Source organism: Athene cunicularia (assembly GCF_003259725.1).
Source record: "Athene cunicularia isolate RWA chromosome 3 unlocalized genomic scaffold, athCun1 chr3_part1, whole genome shotgun sequence".
NCBI classification, from domain to species: Eukaryota; Metazoa; Chordata; class Aves; order Strigiformes; family Strigidae; genus Athene; species Athene cunicularia.
The window spans coordinates 68096964-68110846 of NW_020799097.1; the positions used below are offsets into that span (position 1 = coordinate 68096964).

Genomic DNA, 13883 nt, shown 5'->3' on the forward strand with positions numbered 1-13883 from the left:
GCATTACCAAAGCTACACTAAAGAGGGTCGTTGTGGGAATAATCTATATCAAGTCACATAATGGACAGTGGCCAATTACTGCACATGGCTTGTCATAAAGTTTGTTCATAAAAAATGCTTAATTTTACCATCCAAGAAAAATAAAGGTCAAAATAAATCCCCTATAAATGCTTGTATTCAGAGTATTCATAACTACATTTCCATGGTTCTGCTAACTTATATTAACGGTCATTAGCACTGGTTTAAAAAGTAGCTGAGCTTCTTAGTATTTCAACTTTAAGAAATTTTAAGCTATTTTGTCGCAGAAAGATCTCCTTCGCAGCCAAGTCAGGAAGGCCTTAAGAAAATGGTATTACTGGGGAAGGAATGAGATTACTACAGAGAGAGTTTGCACAGCTTGTGGCAAGGGGAGCCAAGAGTAAGTGCAGAGTACTCACCAGGACAGGACAAAAGAGGAGCTGAGACATGGTCGTCCAGGAGGACCTTCATGCAGTGGAGTGGACCATGTTTCAAAGCAATCTCTCCCTTGCCCAAAGGGAGGCCAAGGGGAAGGGATTTCCCTCTGGAAAAATGCAGAAAAGTCAACAAATTACTCTTGCCTCTTAGTAAAGGCAAATCAGAAAATGTGTTCTTCACGTTGAATATAATCATGGTGATGGCTGCTCATATAACCACCTACTAAAGAAAAGTCTTGAACAGACTAACAGCATTCTCTGTTACACTGAACTGTTGAACAGTTTTGAATCCTGCTGACTCTTTTTTGCAGGTAGCTTGTTAGATCCTTACAGGAATAAACCTCTGAGGAGAAGGAAGTAGGTTGAACAGTCCTCAGGACAAACCCAGAGGAACAGGAACATATGGTTTTATAAATAAAAACAAATCTTGAAAAAAAGTGGGTAAGCTTTAGCCCTGGGCAGTGGTTGTGGATTGTATTTGGGAGAGGCTTATATCTCCCGAGTACCTTAAGTCCTGCCAAAGCAACATGACTTTGCAGACAAAACGTGGGAGCAGGGTCGGAGGCACATTGGAGAGCCACAACACCTGCCAGCATGCACAAGCCACATGCACAAGTAAGGGTCATGTTTTTTCCTAACCCCTCTGTGCTCAGACCTCTGAAACAGGCATCCTCTCCTCACCTCATGGGTTGTGGGTGAAGGCAACCAATGTTTGTGAGACTTAAAAGAGAAGCCCAGGAAGAAATTAATTGTTACTTCTCCTGCCAGGAGGAGAAGGAAGTAGGATTTGTGTCCATACACCAATCAATGTGACTAGAAGAAAGAGAAAGTAACTGCTTATTTTATGACTGCAGCCAACCGAATGAAAAACTATCATTCATTTTAACATTGCCATAATCTGTATTTGCCAGAAATCCGTAAGAATGTTAGAAGGACACCCCTTATTCTGACAGTTCCCAACTTGTGACTGAGTGACTTTGTCACTCCCAAGATGTTTTAGCAATGCTCCCATCTTGTATACACATAAGGGATGCTCCCATTTGTTACTAAATTAAAAGACAAATGATGAAGAAATTATGAACTCTCTTCAAACTGCAAAGACAAAGCAAAAAACCCACCTGAATAAATGCTAGTAGAAGAGGACAATTTAATGACAGCATCTCTCATTTGCTGAGAAATAACTTTGGAGGGAGAAAGGACTGGACAATGACCAGCATTTTATTTACACAGGTCATGAGACATGTCACTTGGGTGATCTGTTCCTGTCAGGCAGTTCTTAATTAGAAAATTCCTAGAGAGAGCTCCTGCTCCCACTAGGTGCTTATTAAAATCTAAAGACAAAAGGAGTTAGTAGAAAAGCCTGAGAAATGGACAGAGAACTCAGGTTACACTGGAAGGCAAGAGTCAGCTGCTGCTAGCACAGGGAGAGACACTCAGGATGGGATGCTGGATTTTGAATGAAAAACTCTCAGTGCTGTTATTAGTGAGTATTTTTAGCATTAAAAAAATCTAATTGGATATATATATAAATATTTTAAGCTTGTTTAAAAGACATTTTATGGTTTGCTTACAGTAATACTCCCAAGCTCAATGTAAAACTTGCTATAAAATATTCAGCAGCGTTTTTATAACTAGTCTTAAAAACAATTTAAAGTCTTGCTGTTTTATTTTTAATTATTTTTAAGTCTGTGTACTTTAGTCCTCAGATAAAGGGAACAGGGGGTTGCAATTGTAATTGAAATTATATACTGAATTTTTTTCAGAGGCTTTGGTGAACTGAGAATGGAGGACAGAGAAAGGAATTTCCTCAACTCCTAACTCCCTCCATTTCTGGAATTCTTTAATTTTAGCTTTTATTGCCTTTTAGAGACAAGGCTAAGCCCTGTGTTTAAGATCAAGTTTACCATCACACAGTAAATGTCATCTATATCCTCTACTGGGGATGTGGGGATAGGACTGTAATCCTGCATTTGCTAAAAGATAGCCTCATTCCAGCAGACATTTGTGATTTCTATCATCTGTGATCAAGAACTGCATAGCACACTGATTTTGAAGTATCTCTTCGATACTTTTAAAACCGTAACTATAACCAGTTTTATATGCATCAAAAAATACTGTGTCACTAATCTGTACCCTGTCTGCTTTGCAGCTGGTGTGGCTGGGACTGAATTTCTATTTGTTTATTGATACCTTCCACTGGTATGATGATGAAGATGCTTACATTTATACACGGATTATGCTGGGAGTAAGTATGAGTTTGACTGTTAAAGGGCTCCACAAGAAGAATATATGCATAGTCTGATTTTATTTACATCCTTCATAATAATATTTTTGATGCTTCAACAGTGATTTTCCCATATAAGAGTATAATGTTATTTTCTTTCTTTTGCTATTTCTATACCAAGCTTGTAATTTAATTTCTTTATACTGTTATATGTACAGTCAACCCTGGCTTGGGCAAGGGCTTCTGCAACGTGCCTTAATTTTAACTGCATGCTAATCCTGTTACCAGTCAGTAGAAACCTTACTTCATTCTTAAGAGGAGCAAGCATTGTAAGTACCATTTCTCAAATAGCCATATTATCCACTCTTTTTTATTTCTGTAGTTCAGCAGTATTATCCATATCAAACATTTTCCAAAGAATTTTAATTTTTGACAGAAAAGTCTGTACGCTATTGACTAGTTATTACCATTCAAATTGTCAGTATTCATGACTGAAGAGAAAAAAATGGCTTGTTTAACACAGTGCTCTAAATGCAATGCTGATTTTGGCAGTTGCTGCATAACATGGTGTCATGAAATGAAAAGTGAGGAGCTGCAAAAAATGGATGTAATAATGCAGTTTGGCCAAATGGAGAAAATACGTATCCATCATGTGTATCCTCTGTAGCTGCAAAGTGAAAATTGGAGAGAGAAATGTACAGATAGATAAAAGTGTCATAAGGATAATAAGGAATATGTTTAAACCCTTCTGCCTGAGTGGCTACCGTTCAAGTCTTTCTTGTAAATGTGTTTTTGTAACTGAGTGGTCATCTGCTCAGAGGCCTTTACATTAACCTTGGCATCATGCATAGGAAGCACTTTAGGCTTTAGCTCTACTAGCTACAGCTTCAACTTGTAGTGAATTATTACAGTGAGAGCAATTCCAATACTACATGTTTGGGTAAAAAAATCACTGATTACTTCATGCCTCCAAGAACAACAGGAATTTAGAAATCATAACATTAATTTATTTTATTGTAAGCTGGTTCTTAAATTTCAGTTCTGCCTTTTTTTTTTTTTTTTTCTTCAGTGTTAGATATAGATTTCAAGCAATCTTTAGGCTGGGAATCAACACTGGTTTATCATTGTCTGAGTCCAGGAACTGAGCATTTAAAAAAAGTCTTATTGGATTTCTGAATCAGTTTGTGAATTAACATAAAATATATGCATGCCCACTTAGGTGCTGAGTAAGAACTCAGAGAACTGGAACTGTTTTGCTCTTCTGAACAATAGTCTGCTCTTCAGGAGCATGGTACAGAGCAGCTTGACTGGCTCCAGCATGGTCAGCGTGGGACTGGACCCAGTGACTCTCTGAGGAGGTGCTGTGTCTTGGCATTGCACCCACTGTGCTCCAGATTTTTGGAAGAATTATTAGCTGGGAAACAACATGGATAAATGCCAGGACCTTTGGCATGGCATGGCACTGTGCCAGGTCAAGCGAGGAATCCAGACACCCGCAACACCATTCAGAGACTGAATTAGGTCCGCGAGGGCTGTCTAGGTTCCAGCAGACCGTGTTAGTTTTGGCTGATGGCCGCCCGCGCCGGCCCCAGGCTGGCTCTGCGCAGAGGCACTCAGCTGGTCATGAGCACACCACCGCCAAGCATTTCCAATAATAGGAAGACGGCTCAGTAACACATCAGCATGCAACCACCTGAGGTCTAGACAGCCTCACCCTCGTGGGGTGTGCATTTCATGAAAGCAGCAGAAATGCTCCCGTTGCCAGCTGTCTTTGCCAGCAGTTCAGCTGTGTTCATGCAGCTAAACCTAAGCTTGCAAAGCAGTGGTAGCCCAGCCTGGCGTCCTTATATCAGTAAACTAGTTAATCACCAGCTCAGAAAAACCACTCAAATCACAGATAAATTAAGTAGAGTATTATCAAACCTGGTTTTGACCCCCAGCATAGGGTGAATAGCTTAAGAAATCCTGGAGTGTCACTATGCTGAAGTTGCCTGAGCCCCAAAGTTAAGGCTAACCCAAAACTTCCACTGAATTCCTTCAGCATTCCATTTTTAAATGTACTGAACTCTTCTCTTCTCCTATCCAAAATGTGAGCTGCAAATAGTAATAGGAATGATATAAAACAAGGTCTGCTTTTTCACCAAGTGCTGTGGAGGAGCACTGAGGAGACAGCTTGACAAAAACATCGCATTTCACAAGATGGTTGCCTATGGAATAGCTGTAAATGCAAGTAAGCTTTTTTTTTCTTTGCCTTTGAAATGTTTTGAATTTCACAGTGATGCTGCCTAATGCTGTAATCCCCATCAGCTCTGAGACATGCTATTTTAGTGCATCATTTGATGACTGCAGCTTTAAATAGGCGTAGCAGTCCCATCTGGTTAACCATTTGTAACTTTTTTTGCTTGAGAAAAGTTTGATTCTTAAGTCAATAAACTTCCAACTTGGATAGTAACTATTAGTTGCCATTTAGTTAATGTGACCAGCTTGTGTGCTATTAACATTTAATGTAAATAACTTTCATTAAATCCCTGAGAGTAGATGTTTGTGGAGGTGACATTACAGTTTGGTTTCCTAAAGAAGTAGTGCTCATGAGTCACACTTCTCATCTGTTCACCACTACATATTCTTCAACAATTCTTCAACCAGGTAATAAATTTAATCTGAATTTGAGACAAGGAGCTGTCTCAAAAACATTAAATTCCTAAATATATATATTTTCATAATAGGTGATGGGTAGAGGGAGCTAATGGCCTCCTTGAGGGGAAAACTGCAACTTGAGATCAAAAGTTCTCTGTTCTGCCAGTCTTAGTGACTTACTGACCTACAGATGTTTGTTCACATGACTGGGAAGAGGACATGGCACCTTTCTGTTCCCCAAGCCATTAAGGGATCTGGAGAAGACTGAAGCTTATAGGAATTCAGAGGACATGAGGGGAACGGGAGAGAGCATGGGGAACGGGGATGTGCAAAGAAGGAAGAACAAAAGGTAACATGAGGAAGGACATAAGCACATAGAGATGGAGAGGTATCTGGAGCAGATATTTCTCTTAGAAAACATGAAGGAGACACAGGAATAATCAGGGTAATTTGCAAGCATAAGACATTGCAGGGTAACAGTTCTACCTCCAGGCTGTCCAGGTGGATCCTGGTCCCAAAATTTTTTTCAGCCTACACGAGGCAGCTGCTTTTGTGTGTATAGGCTGTTAAAGTCCCCATGCAGTGAGACAAGAATATGAAGAATATTGATTCCTGATTGCCATCAGGAATCAATAGCTAAAATTTGTTCTTTGTATAAGAATTAAGAGGGGAAGACTGGGAAATGAGAATGTGCATCTTATAGTGTATTATGATGATTTACTTATCTGTCATGTCCATTCATTTATCAGAGTTCAGTTTCAGCACAAAGCAGATTCCTACAGAATGCAACATTGCTTCTTTAATTAACAAATCAACCCAGGAATGTAAATTAACCAACTTCTGCTTGGTGTATAATTTGTCATGCTCCAAAAAGAAAGCAAAACTGCACAGTCAAACCTTTTATGTTTTTTGTTTTTACATTAATATAAAAATGTTTGCTAGTGCATTAAGGTGGACAGTTTGGGAAGTGCAAGTCTTTCAGAAAAGTGATTACTTTATGCCTTCAGTAATTCCAAGGAAAAAGACACGACACAGGGAAATGTGGGAAATGAAAGAAAGCACCATTATTTAATTCTGTCATTCTCTAGGCAGAAAATGTGGATTTGTTGTTGGGTTGTTATTTGGGTTGGGGTTTTCTCCAGAATATAAAACGGACAAATAGTTGATGAGGTATTTGGGGAAGAGAACAAAATAAAGGGAAGTCTAATGAACAAAACACGAGAACTTATGAACTCATGCTTCCCTAACAGACAAGTGAGAAAAAACTATCATATCTAGAAAAACTCTACATCACTGTAGAGTCAGACTTGGTTAAAGAATGGTTAGAAACTCCATTGCATGCAATTACATTTCAAATTCATTTTAAAAAAAAGTAAAATCTACAGCACATATTGTGACAGGAAAGCAATGTTTCAGGGTAAGGAGGTACCACAAGTATATTGAGTCCCTTTTTATAAAATCTAAGAGTGTTAAAATGATGTGTAGATGCTGTTTTCCTCTCAACTGACACATTATTTATCCAAGTGCTACCTATATTGCCTTTTGCTACACAAACCATAGTCAACTCCTATTAGTCTATTGCAATTTAGTAATTCTTAGTTAAATGAATGTTCTCCCCTCTATGATCAATAGCCTAAATGTGACAGCAAGAAGTTAAACCAATTTGCAGATCAGTAAGCTTAGCCTCACAATATAAAATTGTAGACTCCTTTATTATTAAAGTAAGATGTATTCATCTCAGCTTGCCAGGTGGTGTTATTCCAGCATATTTATTTAATAGCGTGCTAAAAATAGTCAGTGCAACATTAGTATTGTCTGGCTTCTAACAGGCAGCCAGCTCAGCTGAGGTGTGCATGGCCTTGGAAAAAGTACATCTGTACCTTTAATTTTTCATCAGCTCTAATACAAATTCAAGAGCAGGCTTTAATTGGTCAGGTCATAAAGGGATATAATTAGAGACTAGTGGAAGAGGGAAGTTGGAGGAAAGAGAGAGAGTAAACAATGCTATCTATAATCAAGGGCATCATTGAAAATTCAGTAAAGGGAATTCTGCTTAGTTTGGCTTCCTGCATTCTGCATGCCTGTCTGTGATAAGAGCTGTCTGGGAGTTATTCACCCACTAATAAATCTTCCTTATAGACCTGTAACTCTGCTAAAATAAAATCATAGTTTCATGCACTCTCAGTCTGATCAGTGCAAATCATTCTATGTTTTCTAATACAAAAGAGACTTTTCAGTTGAGGGGCAGTTGTCTGAAACCTAAAGATAAGAAGATAAGATAAAAAAAGATAAAACCAAGAGATAGTAAACAAGATTTTGTACAACTCCTCTCTTTTGTTTTTATTGTTTGTTTTTATCAAAAACAAGTTTTAAACAAAACTGTATTGTTTTTATCCTCATAAATACATTCATACATTTTCTGTGGGGAAAGTGGGGAGTGTTGGGGGAAATGATTTTTTTTACATTGGCATACAGTGCATATTTTGAAGAGCAAACCAATTCTTGTGTTGTTTTGATGTTTACAGAAAGATTATATAGATATATTGTTTCAACAGTCTTTGCATGATATTGAACTATTGAATTAAGCAATTAATGGAAAGTAGGGGAAGGACAGTGAGGTTCTTTGTAGTTAGGCTGTTTGAAATGGTGGTTCCTGATCCTCAAAAATTCCAGCAGTATGACTTTCTTTAAAAACATGAAGAATGCAGACAGAAGTATAGTGATACCAGGTGCGTTTGTTTTCTGTCAAGCACTTAAATATCTATAGCTAAAAATACTGGAAAACCTTTCCATTTTCAACTACATTTTGGTGTGGTGGCTAAGTGAAGGTCTTTGGTGATCTGAATAACATTTCTATGTAAGCAATGAAGATTTCAGGGAAACATGCTTATCTTCAAAAGAAGTTTAGCTGATGTCTCAGTGTTGTACTTTTAGAAATTACAGAAAACCAAATTTCCATTAAAGTACTTTTTTTTTTTCAGTCAGATTGTTTAAATCTAGACTTAGTGTAAGTATGAAGAAGGAAACTACATTAAATTAAAGATTATAAGCTTTCAGCTATCATAAAAAATGGTCCAAGTCATGTTCTTCTTTGATGTTTATAACCATTCTAAAAAAAAAAAAATCAAATGTAAGTATGTGTGTGGTCACTATTGTTGTAATTTGTACATAACCTGCACTTTTTTATTCCACAAAGATAGCATGAAGATGAATTAAGGGTTCTGTGTAACCAGAAAAGACACAAGGCAGTGCGTGGCAAAAGAACCTCGGCTTGGTCAGGAACAGACTTCTCTGTGCCTGGGTTAGCTGCTGTTCACTTCACTGTGGGCAGAAAGGACAGGATTTGACCCTTTGATTTTATCATAATAGGTTGGTTAACCAAAACATTTAACTGCTAGCAGCAAGCTCCAATTTGATTATTATCCTGTACAGGCATGCAGAAAAAGAGAGTGAAATCTTTTCCTCAGATAAACACAAGCAATTTCTGTTTAGTTCAATGAGAGTTGTGCATGCTTCACTGAAGGCACAATTGGCTGAATAAAACTAGTTAAATTGACCAGACTTTCAAGATAATTTAATTACATCTCCTTGTATTTAAGAATACATACAGTAAACACCATGCTCTAATAGCAACCCTTTTCCTCCCTCCCTCCTTCCAATAAAACCTTTTATTTGATCTCAGAGGTGGACTAGATAGAACATCTCAGGGTCAAACACAAATTAATGCATGTTAAGCGCTTCAGACATTCCAGATGTGGTTAAGAACAACAGTCAAAATCCTTCAGTCTTCATGCACAGTTATAAAAAAGGACTTTGTTTAAAAGATTGCATGATTTATTCTGTACTTTATGTTTGGCCCTGTAGAATAAGGAAAAAATAAAACTGAAAATCCTGAGATGTAGTACCTTAAACTTTGCCCTCATGGTTAACTTACCTAAGTGGTGCAGCGAAAAAAACCAACTGTTGTAAGCTCAGATTTCGCAAATCTACATATCAATTTTGGAATTGCTTAGTAAATTCTACTCACTGCAGATGCAAAGGACTTTCAGAAAATGCACTTTAGAGATATAAAATATTTTAGCTAATGGCAGTGTATCCAGTGCCAGACTTTTTAGTCTGCTACAACTATTGTACATTAAATGAACCAAACTGAAAATGGAATTAGATCTTTGCATTACTCTTACCATCCAGCTATAATTCATTTTTAGATTGCATCATTTTTTCCTAGCACAATGCAAAAAATCATCAGAAGTATTCATCTAATAACACTCTAGGCAATATTTAAGATCATGGGAGACTCAGGTAAACCAACATATTCAGTACATCATTAGTTTGAATGTTAATATTTTCCACTGTATCATTATACTCTGTACTTTAACAGCTACCACAGAATAACTTGCAAAAAAGACCTCTACTTTTTATTCTGGAAGTCATCATCACTTGCAATATCCTCTACCTGTTAAATGAAAACTGCAGGGAATGTCACCCAAAAAGGAAGATGTGGTAAATCCCAAAGAAGAGTGTATGACGGTGTTTCCACTGACAGTAACACAGTGAAGCAGAAAGATATACAGATGAACAAAATTATGTCCTTTAATAGCCTGTAGAAAAATCTTACTAGGTTAAGTAAGGCTTGCTGGATGGGCACACACTTCACTGGGTAAAAAACTATCTGGATGGCCAGGCCCAAAGAGTTGTGGTGAACGGAGTTAAACCTGGTTGGCAGCCGGTCACAAGTGGTGTCCCCCAGGGCTCACTGTTGGGGCCACTCCTGTTTAACATCTTTATTGATGATCTAGACGAGGGGATCGAGTGCACCCTCAGTCAGTTTGCAGATGACACCCAGTTGGGTGGGAGTGTTGATCTGCTCGAGGGCAGGGAGGCTCTGCAGAGAGACCTGGACAGGCTGGAGCCATGGGCTGAGGCCAACTGGAGGAGTTTCAATAAGGCCAAATGCCGGGGGCTGCCCTTGGGCCACAACAACCCCCAGCAGCGCTACAGGCTTGGGGAGGAGTGGCTGGAGAGCTGCCAGTCAGAGAGGTGTGGGGGAGTGTGATTGACAGCCGGCTGAACAGGAGCCAGCAGTGTGCCCAGGTAGCCAAGAAGGCCAATGGCATCCTGGCTTGTGTCAGCAATAGCGTGGCCAGCAGGGACAGGGAAGGGATCTTACCCCTGGACTCGGCACTGGTGAGGCCGCCCCTCGATTCCTGTGTTCAGTTTTGGGCCCCTCACTACAAAAAGGACATTGAATGACTCGAGCGTGTCTAGAGAAGGGCAACGGAGCTGGTGCAGGGTCTGGAGCACAGGTCGTACGGGGAGCGGCTGAGGGAACTGGGGGTGTTTAGTCCGGAGAAGAGGAGGCTGAGGGGAGACCTCATCGCCCTCTACAGCTCCCTGAAAGGAGGGTGCAGAGAGCTGGGGATGAGTCTTTTTAACAAAGTAATAAGCGATAGGACAAGAGGGAGTCGCCTCAAGTTGCACCAGGGAAGGTTTAGACTGGATATTATGAAGCATTTCTTTCCAGAAGGGGTTGTTAGGCATTGGAATGAGCTGCCCAGTGAGGTGGTGGAGTCTCCGTCCCTGGAGAAGTTTAAGAGTCGGGTTGACACAGCGCTGAGGGATATGAGGGATAACATTTAGGAGTTATAAAGAGCATTCTGCAGGTATAGAGGACAAGAGGCCCAAGTAACATTACTTATTGCAGCAGTAATCAATAGCAGATGCCAAGATATAACTCCTCAGTAGAAGTCCACTCAGAGATTCATTGCCAGGGCTTTCCATCTCTCTCCTCTTTCCCTCCATCCAGTACCAGAATACATGCAGCATGTAACTCCACAACCTACCGCACACAGCAGTCCATTACCCCACACTCCTGTCCTCCAAGTGAGCTCTTTCAGATGCTAGAGAAATCAGGTCCTTGTCAAGCAATTACTTGGTTCCCTTCCAGCTGGATCTGATAACATCCTTACCAGGCCAAAACATCTGTTCTGAAAGAAACCCCTTGTAGGAACAGCTCCCCCTGCTTCCCACTCAGCACTTAAAAGTGCTGTTACACTTAAATACATAAACAGTGTTTATATACTGCTTATACATCAGTTGTACACTGGGGAACAGATTGCCACAGCCCCCACACAGCTGCCACCTAAACCCAGCAGCTCAGAGCCTCTCAGGCTTTTGGGTTTTTACAGTCTGAATCCACAATTTCACTTGCTGTTTGTGGTTTTCTGCAACATTTCTTCCAGTGTCAGGGTGCTGCCGAGGTTCTCGGAGCTTCCTCTCACACACAGGCTCCAGGGAACATCTCTCACCTGACGCTGGCCAGGTTGTTTCACATGCAGCACCTAATCTATAACAACATACGCAGGACATGCCAGGTCACTGAGTTCAAAACCCTCTAATGCTCACAGTCACGTCATATATGCTATTTCATAAAATGACCAACCTTCAGCTGAAAGCTGCTTAGATTGCTTGATCCCATTATCCCATTTATTGAAAGGTTATTTTAGAGTCTCATTCCTTTGATGGCTTGAATCTGTCTTCTAATTTCCAGGCTCATTTTATCTCTGTGCCACTCATACCCATTTGGATTCAGTCTCCATTCTGCTGAAGCTATTCCAGCTTGTATAAATAATTTATTATTCATTGGGCCAAAGATTCAGAAAAAATGGGAGCTTGATTTTGCAGTTTGGGTGCTCAGAATATTCACTTGGGATGCTTATGTCAATAAATATTTGATTATTTTTATTAAGGGTTTCATCAGAAGACAGCCCACAGGAGAATAACCAGTCAACCCAGTGACTAAGACTTGATTTGGTTTAAAGCCCTACTTTAAATTTAATGTAACAAAGATTTTAAAATAGGTCTTTCATCTCCCAGTGAGTATCTAAGCATGGGGCAATGAGGTGAAGCAGGTGTTAGGGAGTGGCAGGGGGGAGTCCCTAAGCTAACATTATGTTTTGAATGAAGTGAAACCTGACAGTCAACCAACCACAGCACATCTACTGCTCTCAAAGGATCACCTCAGGAGAACAGAGTGAAAATAATCTCCCTCCAGCCTGGACACATGGGCTAGCCTACTGTTGGGTGGAAGAGTGCAATCTTCTACATTTTTGCACTGGCTGCTTTAAGCACTTCCATGGCCAGCATCCTACCTTAACTCATATTCCCATGCCCACAGCTCTCCCCATGCACTGCAGAGGAGCTGGACTCCTGCATGCAGAAGACTTAGCAAACCAAAGTCCTTTTGCATTTAATCCTGTGTTGTCATCTATGATTACACAGTGACTAGCACAGTAAGACATTACTTTTGTGCAAATATTTACAATTTAAAAAATTAAAAAAAAAAAAAAAGAATAGGACAGAAAGAAAAAGAAAGAAGAAAGAAGAAAGAAGAAGGAAGAAAGAAGAAAGAAGAAGAAAGAAGAAAGAAGAAAGAAAGAAGAAAGAAGAAAGAAAGAAGAAAGAAGAAAGAAGAAAGAAGAAAGAAGAAAGAAGAAAGAAGAAAGAAGAAAGAAGAGATGAGAGAAAAGAGACAAAAAGGAAAACAGTGAAAAGAGAAAATATTAAAAAGAGGAAATAAATCTTCTTTTGAGAGAGTATTGTTCAGGGAAGCAGATCATATTTGTTTTATTACAAATACTGCCTTTTAGAAAAGTTTTTTAAATGGACAGGAATAAGAACAGATAAACACTGAAGGAGAGATGATAACAGAAAGCTAATGATAAATCCTAGAAATTACATATCCTAATAGGTCTACTGTAAACATATAATATTTTTCCATTGTTATTTTTTCATTCTTTGGTGTTTAATATTTTTCATTAATTACAACTTTCCTGCAGTAGACTCAAGAATCTCTCATACTGAAAACAAACTCTGTACCTAGCATGGTTACAGCTTTTTCTATGTTAGTCAATAATAAACAAAGTCTTTTTCCCCCTTTTGAAATTACCATCTTTCCACTAAGGAAAGGAATTATATGGGAGTTCTTACTTCACTCTAAGGCATTTTTCTAAACTGACTATTCCATATACTTTTTGGAGCAGGCCAGAAGTAGAGGTGATATATGATGCTCAGGGCAAATCAGATCTAACACTGTGATTCAGACTTCGCCCTTAAAATCATAGTTCCTGTGGTTTCTCCAGGCTCCACCTGCATAAAGTACTGCTATAGTTACTTGTTAATAGGGGACAGATTTTGGATGCACCTCTTAAATATCCCTGGTGCAAGTTGCAAACTGGTCTATGCCTAAAATAGACAAGTTAGTGTCCTGTGTAACAATATTAGACCATGGCACATCCTAGTATGTTAATTTAAAAAATAGGGATTTTAATTAGTTTACCTCATTTGGAACAGTTTAAAATCAGAGGCAAACACCTTTACATCATTTCTCAAGACATCCTTCTTTGATGACACTGAAGACTGCAGGGCACTTGACTGTAAACATGGGAGGTGACCTTGGAACTGTTCCTCTCCTCCTGTAGACATATATTTGATAAAATTTTCCTTTCATTGTCAGCTTAACCCTTTCAAAACACTTCAGATCATGCCCAAGCCTTTTCAAATAGTTC

At 39.2% G+C, this 13883-nt stretch overlaps 1 protein-coding gene across 1 annotated transcript in view; it reads left to right on the forward strand.

Annotated features, from left to right (window-relative positions):
• The first annotated feature begins 1887 nt into the window (after positions 1-1887).
• NOX3 (NADPH oxidase 3) overlaps positions 1888-13883 on the forward strand; it is a 40379-nt gene continuing 28383 nt past the window's right edge. Inside the window, exons 1-4 of the mRNA XM_026845479.1 lie at positions 1888-1938; positions 2605-2700; positions 2898-3008; positions 4825-4909. Coding sequence (XP_026701280.1) covers positions 1894-1938; positions 2605-2700; positions 2898-3008; positions 4825-4909 — 337 coding nt within the window. The 5' untranslated portion in view covers positions 1888-1893. The remainder of the gene's footprint in view (positions 1939-2604; positions 2701-2897; positions 3009-4824; positions 4910-13883) is intronic.